Source organism: Dioscorea cayenensis, chromosome 14 (assembly GCF_009730915.1).
Source record: "Dioscorea cayenensis subsp. rotundata cultivar TDr96_F1 chromosome 14, TDr96_F1_v2_PseudoChromosome.rev07_lg8_w22 25.fasta, whole genome shotgun sequence".
Taxonomy (NCBI): Eukaryota; Viridiplantae; Streptophyta; class Magnoliopsida; order Dioscoreales; family Dioscoreaceae; genus Dioscorea; species Dioscorea cayenensis.
The window spans coordinates 357,648-373,536 of record NC_052484.1 but is presented as its reverse complement, the minus strand read 5'-3'; the positions used below and the strand labels follow the sequence as shown (position 1 = coordinate 373,536).

At 36.2% G+C, this 15,889-nt stretch overlaps 2 protein-coding genes across 2 annotated transcripts; both read right to left on the bottom strand.

Annotated features, from left to right (window-relative positions):
• Positions 1–252: 252 nt before the first annotated feature.
• LOC120276298 (rhomboid-like protein 19) lies at positions 253–6,984 on the bottom strand. The gene is made up of 8 exons (XM_039283017.1): positions 6,849–6,984; positions 5,180–5,304; positions 3,071–3,131; positions 1,757–1,923; positions 1,099–1,213; positions 808–1,010; positions 580–717; positions 253–463 (listed from the first exon to the last, which is right to left on the bottom strand). Exons 1-8 carry the CDS (start codon positions 6,885–6,887, stop codon positions 367–369), a joined length of 945 nt encoding a protein of 314 aa, XP_039138951.1. The 5' UTR covers positions 6,888–6,984; the 3' UTR covers positions 253–366.
• Positions 6,985–8,109: 1,125 nt separating this feature from the next.
• Positions 8,110–13,710, bottom strand: LOC120276299 (phosphoenolpyruvate carboxykinase (ATP) 1-like). Its single transcript, XM_039283018.1, is given in 14 exon segments — positions 8,110–8,450; positions 8,574–8,742; positions 8,840–9,009; positions 9,111–9,286; positions 9,363–9,428; positions 9,521–9,694; positions 9,872–10,154; positions 10,156–10,171; positions 10,453–10,553; positions 11,105–11,189; positions 11,283–11,441; positions 12,058–12,231; positions 13,059–13,345; positions 13,442–13,710. Coding segments are annotated over 13 exon segments (1,992 nt in total). The 5' UTR covers positions 13,337–13,345; positions 13,442–13,710; the 3' UTR covers positions 8,110–8,309.
• Between the last annotated feature and the right edge of the window lie 2,179 nt (positions 13,711–15,889).

Below are 15,889 nucleotides of genomic sequence, written 5' to 3'. Positions count from 1 at the left end.
TAAATATACCCCAACCTCCTTCATACCCTAACCTAAGCACCGCTTGCTGGTCCTAACCCCTAATCTATACTCTCTCCAAATCAACCACTTTTCCTAGACTGCCCCGCCCACTCCACTCCACCCCTAGTTTCTATCCCTGATTATCTTACCCACTAATCTAATTCCCGATCCCATTTTTAACCCTTAACTAAGCCCTTAATCTAAGCAATCTGCGCCCATTCCACCTATAGTTTCAAACAAAACCACAACAAATAAAAAATAAAGAGAAAGGGCATATTATGATGTGCAATTACATTTGGAAGACTCAATAAACCCAAAACAAAAAAACCTCAAGGTAGGCAACCGAAAGCGACTGCAAATAAAATTTTAAACACTTTCCAAAGGCATTTCTTCACCGCTTTCTCCTGATGCAGATAACTTCTCAGCTGCTAATCTCTCTTCCAGTGCTCTTGCACCCCGCTGCCTGCAGACATGTCACAAAAGCAGCCACTTACTTATGGCAGTAATATATACTCATTTATCGTCAAATGAATAATATGCTTTAACAAACAAACTATTTACAGTGTACTGGTAACATACCTTCTCCTTGATGCCTCAATTGGATCTGAACCGGGTAATGGTGCTCCACCCAATGTCTGACCCCTTGGTTCTCCAGATGCCTCAGATCTCCCGCACAACAAGCGATCAAATAAAGAAGCAATAGGTTCCAAAACAGGCCTGCAGGCTCCATTGCAGAAAACAATCAACAAATTGCAATTTAATTATTCTTATAACACAAAGTAATAAAATAATGAGAGAAAATGGCACCTTAAAAATTCAGGGAAGAAGCTGGAGAATGAGAACTCATCACTTGGATCTCCCTTCAGGTTTGTTTCTGGCTTCCTTTGGAAATACCGCAGGTAGATCCAACTCATATAAATTCCAAATAATATAATTGGGACATGAGGCACTGAATCAGTCGTAAAGAAACTGGCAGCTATTGAGATCAACACAACAATCAATGGCAGCCACTGGGAGGGGAAGGATGAACAACAAATTAATCAGTTAGAAATAGATAATAACCCATGAACAATAATAATGGTAAGATAAAATGCCTACCATTGCCCTGATCTTGATTATGAAGAATAGACTGAGCTCCTGATCTGGCATAATTTGTTTAATGCCAACCAAGAACCCTGAAAGAACCCCATGAAAGCCAGAAATGGGTGTATAACTGAAAACACAAGATACAGGAGATGAACTAAGTAATTTTAGGAAAACGAGCCACAAGATGCATGTAGAGAAAGCAGCTTAGTGTATAGAAAATGCATCTGTATGTAGACTTAATAGAAACAACTGGATCAGTGGCCTTTTATAGTTGTGTCAATCTTTCCTCCTTTAATGCACCTAGCACAATCAATTAATGCAAAGCTAGATGTGCTACACTCTACAGCACTAAGCTAAATACAATCTAGTCAGACTAATCTTCAATCTAACACCAACCAACTCAGAATTTGAGATAATTTATGAACGTTGCTCATGAAAAGCATCTTTGAAGATTATCTAAAACACTTACTAATGCTTAGAGATGTTACCTTACTGATCAATGCTTTGTTTAAATCTCGAGTTTATTTATTAGGTTACAAATAAATTTCACTGATTTCAGTAGAGTTTAATAATGCAAGAGAAGTGAAATGAATAAAGTGTCTATGATCTAAATAAAGTATGAACAACAGGGAACTAAGCAGATAAGCAGTAGGGACACAAAAATACTTACAGGTAACTTTCCTCCCTTTTTATGTAGTACAATGCAATAGCAGTAACAAAGACACAAATTGAAGTCAAAAAGTTCACAACAAAAATGAACTTCAAGAATTCTTTTGAACCCCACAATGGTTCCAGCAGCTTCCCGACAAAGAGAAGACCAATTGTGCTAATTGCTACCTGTATGGTGGATGTAACAATTTCAAGATCATAAGACCAGCATGCTATTGCAAATATACACATAAAAAAAAAGCATCATTTGTAGCATTGGTTTATCAAGCTAACATTTTTGGTGTCCCATATCATTTATGAAATATTCATGACATGAGAATTCAATTAACAATCACAAGAATTGCTTGGTTTAAATAAATAAATAAATAATTCAAGTATTATGATCATTTCAAATGTATATACATACATGTTTGTCAACAATATTCTTATAATTCACATTGAAGTATGAAATACCTATTATAGGAAGGAAAAGATCAATACAAGAGAAAAACTGAAGAACAACCCCTCTAGAGCTTTGCCAGAATATAAAAGAGAGAGCATCTTCATTTTGATAGGGTGACTAACATTAGTGACACCCCACATACAAACTGAGCCATAAATATAAGAAAGGCAACATGGAAAGGAAACACAAAGCCCAAATCAATATTAATAAATACCCATTAGTAATTAGGAAATTCTATTTTTAATCTCACAATATGTTTTTTAATTTGTTTGAATTGATCATTTTTAAAATTTTCCTTTCAACAAAAATTCAAACAAGCATGAAGCAACTGACAAACCGACTTCAAATTTATCCCAACCTTAAACAAACAACACCAATACGTATGCATGCTGCGTATGCCAACCCTTGTGGGTTAAAGGGAGAGGGACTTGACAATGCGAGGTATGCACGTAACATGAACAGAAGGGAGTCAATTAACATGAGAAAATCAATGAGAATCATTTCTACACTTCATTGTTTAGAATCAACTGACAACATACTTGTTATTTGTAATTTAGTTAGGAAATTACAATAATGCACCACGCCGGTATCTCAGAAACAAAAAAAATTAATGGAAAGAAACAAATTTGTCGAATAGTTTCTTTGGAAAGAAAGTCTAAGCAAAAACACAAAAAAATAGCATAGAATAAAGCTATATGAACAAATTAGACACCCAAACGAGTTGTTATCCATCTGACTACCTTGAAATGTGATCTTCTTAAGGAATGATTATTATTCATTTGGAAATGCCATATAGGAAGTTAATTTTGTACCAATCGCATTACTCAATAGCATAACCACAAAACATAGAGAGAAATCGAAGGTACAACATACCCCAAGAAGTGATTGTTCGAAGTAGCCAGAGGTGATAAGGTTCCACACAAAGGGAATTGTCCTACAATAAAACATAAAATTCTAAATTTAATCTGAACAACATAAAGTTCATAAGTAAATATGTAATCTCAGTTCCATTGAGCAAGGCGTATAGGTATAACCCATACAAACACTGAAAATATATATATATATATATATAATTTGCCAAAAACAATACTGCACAATGGGTCCCAATACAGATTGATCCACAGCTTAAGACACCAAAGAGGCTATAACACATAATAGCTTTCTGTTTCCCTATGGTGTATGAGTGAGGTGGGTTAGGTCTTGTCAGACTGAAGCATGAGTTGTCTTGTTGCTTTGACTAATTAAACAATAAACACAACTTCTAAGCTAACAACTGAATAAACAACATTTGTCAGCTAGATAATCAAAGGAATCATCAAGAATACAACTTCACCAACTTCATCCATATAGTTGGCCAACAAGCATATTTGACAAAGAAGAATCTACAATGACGATAACATTTGGTTTTTAGATTACGACAAATGCAAATTCCATCCCGTGATACCAAGTTATATCACAGATTGAGGTAATGATGTTCCTAATGGCACTAAGCTCACAAACAAATAAATATTTAAATTATGCTAAAGTAAAACCCATGTAACTTTGAGACATTGCTGCTGACTAAATAACAAATTGGATTGTTATTTGAGAATGAAATAAAGAGAATCATCTAGAACAGAAGTCCATTAATGTAAATTGCCAATGAACAACTTCTATGATAGAAACACCTTATATCTTTGACAAGAAGCAAAATGACATGCAACTTCTATCCAGTGTAATCAGATTATATTGAGGATTGGGAGGATACTTCTCTTTATATATATTGAATCACGCTGAAGAATGCCAGCAATAATGATGTGAAGTGTCTGGCATAATTTATACTTAATGAAGTACAAAAAATAACACATAACAACCTGAAAATAAGAGGTTAATATAAGTATTTTTTATGGTCGTATCACATTAGTAAACAATCATAACTAAAGAATCTAGAAGTTTGTAGATAGATTTAAAGACAAAAGTAATCACATTCTATACCATGATCACCTAAAAGCACACAAGAACAACCACTGCTACCATATATGTAAAGTTTATGATGCTACAATCATAGCATATGATCTACCTAAAACCAAAAGCAAGCCAATTATCACTTATATAAAAAAATTATTCCATGGCATATATGATATTCACATTAAATTGGTTGTTTAATCAATGGGCTGTATTTGCTTGAAGAAAGGTACACTCAGTTGGAACCAGTGTTTTCAGACCCGGACCGGACCGGGCGGTCGGACCGGGTTGACCCGGACCCGGCCTTAAAACCGGTCCGGTTCAATATATAAAACCGGATTTTGATAAAACCGGGGTTGAACCGGCAACCCGGGCGATTGAACCGGTGACCCGGTGACCCGGCCGGGTCATCAACCCGGGTTTGCACCAATTTTTTTAATTCTTATTTTATTTTTATAATATATTAATGTTTGGGGGTTATAATGTAAAATTATAAAACTAAGAAAGGGAGAGACCAATGAAATATTTTTATTTTAATTATTTAATGAATTTTTTAGTTGTGTATTTCTTTGTGAATATTTTTATGCTTCTCAATTAATTTTATATTAGTTTATTATTATGCTATTGGGTGTATTTTACATTTTTAATGTGGTGTACTTCAATATTTATTTATATAAAATACTCACTTAAATTTTTAAAACTCATGTTTTTTATTTTTTTATTTTTTATTCTTCAATATTTAATTTTTTTAATTATATATAACTAAAAATTATATTATTTTTAATAAAAATTATTGACCCCGGTTCAACCCCGGTTCAACCCGGTTGAACCCCTCGACCCCTGACCCCTACCCTTCTCCGGGTCGATGGCCGGTCAGGGTCTGAAAACCTTGGTTGGAACACAATGTCATAGATCATGCTAATAGGTACAGTTATAACATGATGTAAATAAGAGCCACAGGCGACCTACTCAATAAAAATTAATATTTGGCAAATGACAATGACTTATTTCAAATTGCAGTTCTTATGACAACCATACCTAGCAGGGATAAGAGCAAGATATGTGGCAGCTGAGGGGAAAATCTGCAGTAGAACATAACCTCCAACAAGTATCACAGAGAGACCTTTGCATAATCGAGTAAATCCTGAGAACAAGTTGCTAACCTGAAATATAAAAACAATACATATCAGGTTGAATCAGTGAATCAAGGTCCATTTATAGCTAAAGTTTTACAATGAGTTCGTGGCAATTTATGCTCCAACCCACAAAAACAAAAAAAAATAGATAGCGCAAATTTTAAGTTTATAATACTTTGGATTTCCAGCATTCTGTCAAGCAATCAAGTAATTCTACTCGTATAAAACTATGCTAAAGAGATTAGTTCTTGCTCTGGACCCAGATAAGGAAATAGCTACGGAACCTGACCTAATGAGCTCAAACAATCAAGTGAGAAACAGGTGCAACTTACAGGATATAGCTCATGAACATAAATGACTGTGCCATGTAGAAAGCTACTGAGAATTTAAAACTTCATAAACCAAGAAATTTTGGATATGAATGTTTTGTAATCAATAAAGGACACATCCAGTGTTCTCTAAGTCGCTAAACAGTACATAAACATTGTCCAGGCTGCAGTTAACTTATTCAATTGTCTAGTTAAATGAGGACAACCAATCAAAGAGGCAAAATTTATCAAAACACACAAATGGTAAATGATCAAACACAGGACACGGACAAACTAAAAACCTCAACAAACATAGTAATAAATCATTATTATTGGGGTTTTCTGCAGTTGACTTATGATATAACTCGACATACAAGCAAAGTTCTTCAAAAGGCGCAGTAATAATGATAAAAAAACAGGAGCTGTAATGGTAAGTTAGAACAACAAATGGAATCATGAATTATAGGTGCTCCAAACCCTAAAAGCAAGAACAAAGATCTAATGCATGTTCTATTCAACCCTTCTTGAGAGAATGGATAATCTAGGCATGTTAACACAAATCCTAAACAAGAAAATGGAATCAAGATTGGTTGAGAAAACCCTACAAACAGAACAATGTCCAATACCCCTTCATACAAACAAAACCCTAATCAAGAATAGAAAAGGATAACATAGAAACACTAACGATCAATAAAGTGTATCATGATTTATAGATTTTTGTACAGAAATTCACAGCACCTTCTAAAAATAAAACACAATCTAATATCCCCATTGCTTTATTTCTCAATAAATGGATCAAGAGTCCGATCTAAATCCAGACATAAGAACAGAAACCTTAATGTAGGACCACAACCCTACAAAAACCGATCTCATACCAACAGCGGCCATGGAACTAAGCTTAGGCTCAGTTCCTTGATAAAATGGATTCAAGATTCTGATATAGATCCAGGCATGAGAACAAAAAAGCGGATCGAGAAGAAAGAGAGAGAGAGAAAAAGGCCATGAGGAGATACAAGGGTTAATGTAGAACCCTAAGAAAAAACACAAAATTCATAGGTTAAATCACAGTCAAACCCTGAAAACAAGAACCAATCAACACTAACCATGGAACCAAGATCGGGATCTAATACCCTCGTTTACCAGATCTTTCTTGAAAACAATGGATCAACACGTAGATCCAGATGCATGAATTCAAAAAAGAACCCTAAAACAAGAAAACAAAAGCTAACAAAATCGAGAATCAAAGAAGTTCTTCTTACTCACTCCTAAAGGTTGGTGCTGGGATGAACTGCTGTTCATCATCGCCGCCCCGATCTCCACAGTCCACAGGGAGAGCGCGATCACACAGCCACAGCCTTGCGATCTCTCTTACGGATTTCTATAAAAGAAAACTTGTTATTCAAAATATAGATTTATAAAGACGGAGAGATAGCACTATAGCAGAGTAAATTTACTTAACAGTCCTTAACATTACCATTTTGAATCTCTCATCATTTTGCCTGGTCCCTTTCTGATCTCTCGTCATTCTGGTCCCTCTGATTATTTTTTTCAAGTCTCTCCGTTGTAAATATAAAGAAATCTTATTTATGTGATTTTCTCATATAAATAAAAGAAAATATTTTGTATTTTTTTATATTTTTCTTGTGGACATAGATATGTTTTTTATAATAATATATTATTTTAAATATTAAATGAGTTTTTATTTTTCTCTCATATATATATATATATTTGACAAAATCGATGAGTGACAAAGTAAAGAATAAATCGGTATGGAAGTGCACCGGCTTGACTGACCTCTTATAATAATCCCCTTATGTATTCTGGAGGAGAAAATAAGAGTATTCTTTATAAACACGGATAGTTACCAATGGGTTAACTCACAATTCTTGTATATTTTTCCATACCCAAGTTTAATACATACTTATAAAAAGTATTATTGAATTCTTTTATTCAAATATTAAAAATATTAGAAACTTTTGTTTTTGTTTTTTTATATTTTTACATCTTTGTACTATTTTGAAAAAAAAAATTAAAAAGCATACGTTAGCAATGTGAGTTTACGGTTTGATAATCTTATTTTATGTGGACAAAATTGAATGGGGCCTTAAATTCAATTGACAACTTTAAATGCAAAACATACTTTACCCATTCTTTACCATTAGAGAGTTTCAATTGTGAGTCTTGTAAAAAAAAATTTTATTTTCAAATTTATGAATCTTGTGTCAAATCGGTAAAATTTATAAAGTTCCATATATAAACCATGAAGCATGAGAAATTGGGAATATATACCTGTGGAATTTTGATGATATTAAACTTAAAACTTCAAACATTTGATTATTAGGCAAGGCAAACTGAAATTTAAAGGGTGATGAATTTCATACAATCATGATAAATTTGTGTGTAAATATCGTATAAACTTTAAATTTGGTTGACTTCACCATAATTAAATCATTGCAAATTGAGGCTAAGATTCAAAAAAAGAAAATCTGGAACTTGATTAGTCAATTAAAAAAACCAAGAGAAATTATGATGCTGAATCTGATAATTAGTTTCAATTTCTAATAAAGATGTCACTGGAATGGGACGGACAGACTCTTTTCACCCTACAGTAAACACACTGTTTTTTATGATAAAATATGTAATGTAAATAGACATTAGACACAACATCCATGATATGCAACCTATTCTTATTTTCTAGGTTCATTTCATCATTGACTGATGAAACTAATTGGGTCCAGCAGCAAGGATCTCTTCCGTAAGTTTGTTGTCTGTTCCAATCTGGTAGCTTGCAAAAACCTCAAAATTCTTCTTGAACAGACTAGCAAGCTTCAGCAAAGTAGCATTGTAGGCCGCCTTGTCTTCCCACTGACACATAATTGAGAGCAAGGAATTATACATGTCAGTGAGCAAAATGAACAATGACCATGAAGTTGCTAACATTGTAACTGGTTTATTTATAAGACATTATTATTATTCTTATTAGCTTACAGTGTTGATGGGGTTGAGGATATCGGATGGCACGCCTTCGAGTTCGGTGGGTATCTCTAACCCAAATACCTCTGTCTTGGTGTAGTTGGCGTTTAAAAGGCTGCCAGAGTGTATAGCATCGATGATTCTCCTTGTGTAGGACAGCTTGATGCGATTGCCCACGCCATATCTGCACCAGAAGAAAAGACAGATTTGCTCTTTAAAAATGTAGATACAAATCAACTATCTAAACTCGATCAACTGTATCATAAATCGATAGTCCAGACCTTCCACCAGACCAGCCAGTGTTGACAAGCCATCCTGTTGCCCCATACTTCTGCATCTTCTCAGCCAGCATTGCAGCATACTTGGTAGGGTGGAGCATTATAAACGCTGCCCCGAAACAAGCAGAGAATGTTGCCTGTGGCTCTTTGACGCCTTCCTCTGTGCCCGCAACCTGATTTGTAAAAACATCACAAATATATATGCACGTTAGTTTCTCAACTTGGATTGGTCTCACACAAAAGATATATATATAGATTGTTGTGTGGTACCAGCTGCAGTGTAGCCACTGATGAAATGGTACATGGTCTGAGCAAGGCTCAGCTTGCTCACAGGAGGAAGAACACCAAAAGCATCACAAGCCAAAAGGATGACATTCTTCGGGTGTGGACCAACACATGGTATCTTTGCATTGGGGATGTACTCAATTGGATAGGCAGCCCGGGTGTTCTCTGCCAACAAGATGAAAACCAACAAATGAACCAATGAATGAATAGTAAGAGATTTCACTTTAAAAAAAAGGCATACCTGTGACAGATTTATCAGTATAATCTACTTCCCTGGTGTGCTCATCAAACACAATATTTTCCAAAACTGCAGCATGCAATAAACAAATAAGCATTACATAGAGGGAGAGAGATTTAAAGGGTTTGGGAAAGAAAGTATTAGGTAAGTGAGATGGTAACCAGTCCCAAATTTGATGGCATTCCAGATATCAGGCTCCTTCTCCCTGGACAAATCAATGCACTTTGCATAACAGCCTCCCTCAATGTTTGATACACCATTGTCACTCCAGCAGTGCTCATCATCACCAATAAGTAACCTATTATGGTCCGTGGACAAGGTAGTCTTCCCAGTGCCTAGGAGAAAAAGAACAAGAAACAATCAGAAAGACATAATAAAGACATGCATCCCTATACTATAGCATCATCAAATTCCCTAATTCATGGCTCAGCTTTCCAACAATACAATAAGGCATAATGGGGATGCGGGATGGGCAGGCGACGGCACCACATTCCGTTGATCCAGGTCCTTACCTGATAACCCAAAGAAGAGGGCGACGTCGCCATCCTTTCCCATATTGCAGCCAGAATGCAAAGATAGAATGTTTCTCTTAGGCATGAGATAGTGCATCACACCAAATAAACCCTTCTTCATCTCCCCAGCATACTGGGTGCCGAGGATGACCATTTCCCTTCTTGCAAGGTTAAGGTCTATGCTGGTAGATGATGTCATGTAGTGTGTGTATCGATTACATGGGAACTGCCCAGCATTGTATATTGTGAAGTCCGGAGTACCGAAATCCTCCAGTTCTTCAGGGCGTAGGCCGGATACACCTGCCACCCATGCAATCATCGTACTGTACAACATGCATACACTATAGTATCTACCTTATGCGCATTTCTCATCCTGTTTTGTAGGAAGCAATAGTAGTGACCTCAATGTATTTTTCAACATTGAAATGCCACTACCGCTTCAGCTACAACTACGATATATCATATCAGCAGGCAACGTTGAGGATAACTTATCTGGGTAACCGAAGCGGGCTGATGACTAATACACAAAGGACTGCAAGATAGAAGCTTATCATGAATTATAGTACAGTTTTTCCACTTACATGTTGTGCATGAAGAGAGAATGATAGGCCCTCGCCGAGACGATTCGAACTTTGATCCGATGTTCAGGGTCCCAGTTAAGGAATTGATCATTAACAAACACCTGGGGAAAAAAATACAACCAAGCTTGTTTCAGATAAAGATTTCTACAAATAAATGGTGAATTTCACCTAGTGAAGCACTATGTTAATAGAACAATGAAAATTGCAGGATGAAGAGGTAATCCAACAAAATACAAATGTTTAACTTCAATATGCAATGGTGGAAATTCAAGCTGTGACATCTTTATCTATCTACATTCCAATGTCCTCAGTTTTGTTACCAGACAACAAAATACAAATGTTTAACTTCAATATGCAATGGTGGAAATTCAAGCTGTGACATCTTTCATCTATCTACATTCCAATGTCCTCAGTTTTGTTACCAGACCATCCAACCCACATAAATATAATATGATTGGCACAAAATTAGCATAAAGTATAACCACAAACATTTTAAGAAGATAATGAAATCACTGGTTAGTGAACTAGAAGATTGAAAAAAACAACATAAATTTCTTCTTCAAAGCATAGTGTCTCTCTCTCTCTCTCTCTCTCTCTCTCTCTCTCTCTCTCTATATATATATATATATATATATAAGAACATTACATATACCTTGTCCAGAGAATTCAAATAGTCCACTGCTCGCTCCCTGTTCACCATAAAGGTATGCTCGTCCATCTCAATGTTAGGAGATCCCCTAAAAGCAATACAGGCAGATAAAAAAAAAGAGTCAACAACAGAAAGGTAAAATCTTTATAACAAATTCAAAGAAACTGTGACGGTCACTTACTTGCCCCACCAAAGCTCCTCTGTAGTGGTTTCATCCTTAACGACACGTTTATCTCTAGGGGAGCGCCCGGTCTTTGCACCGGATAAGGTCGCCAAGGCCCCACTTTCAGTGATGAACGAACCATGCTCATACTTAATGGCTTGCTCATAAAGCTCTGCGTGAATGATATCAATCATAGTCAGAGTCTCAATTTGGTAAAACTGGTAAGAAAAAGGAAAACTAAACATAGTATACACTTGAACATGACTAAAAAAATGACAACTCCATCCTGCAATAAATACTAAATAGATAGAGATGGCCCTTTAACAAACGGGCCATCAACCAGTTGTCTACTGTTATGCTCTAAATGATGAAATAGATTTTTGTTATTTCTTTGAAGAAAAAAACATCACATCAACTAAAGCATCAAAAAGATTTTGATAATTCAATGATCCATTAATCCTTTTGGTCTTAGTGAATTAAACAAAACTCATCATCATGGTAACACAACAAATTGCAAATAAATAGATAAAAATGAACAAGGGAGTTAATAACTAAGAAGGGATTCTTGCATTACTCTCAACGTCACTAACATGGTGGGGACTCATGTGCTGGAAAGCATAACACTGCTCAGATGGTGATTGTCTAACCATCACCATTAGCAAACAATAATAGCAATTGCAGAACTGGTTACATTCACTAGCATGTGAAAATAGCTGATATAATTGTGATTATACAAAGCAAAACAGATACACACTACACACATATATATATATATATATAGTCTTACCGGCCGGGTGAAAGGTTGTAGAGGACATGGGTGAACTTGAGCGCACTGTCGCTGACACTGATGGTGGGGGTGAAGTAGTCGTGGTGATGGTGCGCAACCCGGGGCGTCTCTGACTTCCTGGATGGGTCACCCTTCACAAGCTTTGGCCCAGTCTCCCGGGTCAACGATGCCAATGACGCACTGCAACATCATTAGCATTATCATTTACAAGACTTAAAGAAATTTAATCCGTATCAACTAAGTTTCGTACAACTAATAAATTTAATTCTTAATTCTTATCAACTAAGTTACTTAAAAGACCAAAATATGTTATTAAGATAAATGACATAAAATTTTTGAAAAAATATGCCAACACAACTTGCAATTAGTCAAAGGCAAAAAAAAAATAAAAAACCCACCAAACCATCACCATCAGTATTAAAAAAACATATTGTGAAAAGCCAAAGGATTCGTGATTAAAGTTGTGTAAAGCAAAGGGGTCTCGTCTTTCTGTGTCATTATCATGTATCACGCGCTGGGCACATGCAGGATGAGTCCCATGTATCTCTGATAGCGAAGGCAAAGGCCCCACAATAGTTAGATGCACAGAATAGGGTCTATTTTGTTTGGTTGTTTCCACTTTCCAGAGGAACTACATACTACATACTACAGTTGCAGTTGCAGTTGCAGTTGCAGTTGCAGTTGGAGGACATTCATATTTTCAAAAAACAATGAATATGTCGTTTATTTTTTGACTTATAATAATTACAAATAGCTGGAGACAAATTATGAACAAGTGAGAATAGATATTTCCTTTATAAGTCACTGTAAGTTCCCCATCCACCTGCACATAGATCAATCAACCATCCCTATTCTCTCCAAAATAAATAAATAAATAAATAATTAATCAACCATCCCTAACTTTACTCATTTGTAGCTGTATCACGGTGATTAGATCATTAGATCATTGAAATTTGACAAATAAAAGTAAGCAAGCGAGCCAAAAAGAAGAAGAATAAGAAGAGTGCCTGATTGATTGCAGCTGGAGTTTCTGGCGCTCCTCTTCGGAGATGACGGAGAAGGTGGAGGCGTTGGATGAGTCTTTGATCGGAGTGGTAGGGGCGGACTTCTTTTTCTGGAGAGAGTGAAGCTCATCGATGGTCTGGGCCTTCACGGGCTGCGCGCTGTCATCGTGGCAGATCCCGTTCTTGTTCACGTGGGTATGAATCCTGGGCAGCCTGCTCCTGTCCACCAAATTCACTCCTGCTGCTTTGTTGGTGAAGCTGAACTCCCCGTTGTCTGCCATCTGATCCACCTGCATCACATCATCATCATCATCATTAACCTTCAGATCCATATCTATAACATATACATATGCTAAATAAATACATGTTTTGCAATCTTTACTCACCTAAAAAACACTACAAGGCACAGAGAGATGAAAAGGGCGAGAGAGAGAGAGAGATAAGAACAAATAAAAAGCTTAGAACGCGAAAGAAACGACCATAAGATTTGCAACAACTTGTTGATAATATCAAACAAACGGAAATGAAGAGGGGCGAGGAGGATGGAAAACCCAGTGGGGGCTTTATAAAAGGCGAGACCAGAGGAGTCTCTCTCTCCAACCCAACTCTCAACCCTGGGTTAGATACTTAACCCGTGGTCAAGTCCTGAGGCACAAAAATCCACTTGCATTAATTATATATGGATGGATTATTGAGTTAAGGAGCACCGGAATCCCAGGATTGCCTGTTTTGAGTGGTGCCTTCTGCCTTCTTTTGATGTGCGTCCATCACGCCCTCACCCGTGACCTCTTCAGTCATTTTGTGTAGATTTGTGCTCCATTTTTATTATTAAAGTTACTTTAATTATATAATGGATAAAAAAAAATTATTTTTATTTTGAGAATTCTTTATATAATTGATAAAAAATTTCAAAATTTTAAATTACAATAATTGAAAAGTAATTACTAAGAATATTAGAGAGGTTCATGAGAAAAATTCATCCATCACTTCAATTTTATTGTCATGAGTCATGACACGGAAGTTATTGATTTTTTTTTTTTTAAAAAAAAAGATGACAATTAATTTAATTCATTACTTTGAAGTTGACAGCATATAACCTATTGGATCCCGACTCATGTTACTGGCTACTACTATTCCCGGATGGTCGTGCTCCTGCAACTTGAATGGCAACAGATGCAACGTTTCTTTCTTGGTCCTTCAATTCCACAAGTACATAGATTTTCTCACAAACATTTAGCTTGTATTTTTCTCTGAATTATATATATATATAGCAATGCATGAGTCTCCGATCTCATCAGAAGATCCATTGCCGATTGAGAAAAAAAAAACATACATAAGGTGGGAGCCAACCAATTTCTGAGGATGATCAGAGAAGATGAATTGTCATCCATCCCATCATTGCATATAGGAGCGTTTCCGATCATTCATTGCTTCGCACCACTCAAGTCACATCCATTTCGGAGGAGATTAATTTTCATCAAGTCCATAATTCTTTGGTTTATATAGTAATAAATATTTACATAAAAATATACAAGTTGGATAATTCATATGCATGTGTTTCATTCAGTTAAACAGGTTTTACGTTGGAGGGTGTGCCCGGCGGTGGGCATTTGGACGGCAGTTCTAAGCCTTAACCGGGGTAGGCTAGCAACCACACAATGAAAGATGATAAGGAAGGGAATGGAGGGGGATGACATCAGGGCAGGGTGGTCACAGCTCCCAACTCCTAGTTGGCGGACACGTCTCCGATGTTAACCGTTTAGCTTGGCTTGTGCATCAGCATCGCACCGCGCTAAGGGGCCACATAATTGACGTCCAGAATTTTTGGTTGCTGTCATCGACTTGCTCCCCTACCCCCACCACCATCTTCGCTAGACGCGCATAGAAATTAGTAAATGCACAAAAGATCTTTGTGTCCTGGTGATAAACCAAAGGCAGGGAGCTAATAGATGGGCACATCAAGCCACTGCCGCAGCAGCTATATATGGGCGATGTAGACCTCAAGACATTATTAACCATTTTCAATAGATCACAGAAATTAACAAAACCCCTCCAGTGGAATGAATTTACATTATCTCATTTCTCAAAAGGCGCTTTCCCAATTTTGGTTTCCATCAGCCAATGTTCCAGTTTCAACACGGTCTTACCTATAATTTGGTTTAGCATCAGACAGCAAAACTAAAGCACCAATCTTGGTATCTAACTATAGAAAACAGTGTTTGGTGTTTGGTGTTTGTGTTGGAAATTGGAATGCGGATCAGATAGGAAAAAATCCCACCGAAAAAAAAAAATAAAAATAAAAATAAAAATAAAAATAAAAGGCTGAGGATGTCATTTCGGAAATAGTATTTTTATAAAGCAAAATCCATAGAAAACGACGGATAAGGATCCTGATAAAAATCAGGATCATTGGCTCACGGTCCGGAAAATCATCCACTTGAGATATGTTCACACTTCCGACATGTGATAATATATAATTAATTAAATAAATTATAAATCACAGACACAGTAACTTCAAGAAATTAGATATTTGTTGTATATTGACTCATCCATTTTTATATACTAAAAAAGAAATTCCATACGCACCACACATCATGCAAACTCAGAACCACGTCTTATAAGACTCTGACTGGATTCTTCTCTATCGTTCCTTTTACGCCAAATTATAAAGCAAAAGGAAGAAAGACATAGAACATAGCATACAGTAGATGGGTTGAGTTGAAGATAAACTCATATATTACAGATAAGGACGACAGGCAATGGCATAAGCAAGGGGTGGGCTATTGTACCGTGGATAAGATCAGGCAACTGCTTCGTTTTCCCATTATTTGTTA

Coding starts and splice junctions, on each gene's coding strand:
- LOC120276298 (XM_039283017.1), bottom strand. CDS start 6,887: ATGATGAACAGCAGTTCATCCCAGCACCAACCTTTAGGA. Junction 1,214..1,756: donor AAAAGGGAGGAAAGTTACCT/GTAAGTATTTTT, acceptor TTGTGTTTTCAG/TTATACACCCATTTCTGGCT. Junction 464..579: donor ATTGAGGCATCAAGGAGAAG/GTATGTTACCAG, acceptor ACATGTCTGCAG/GCAGCGGGGTGCAAGAGCAC.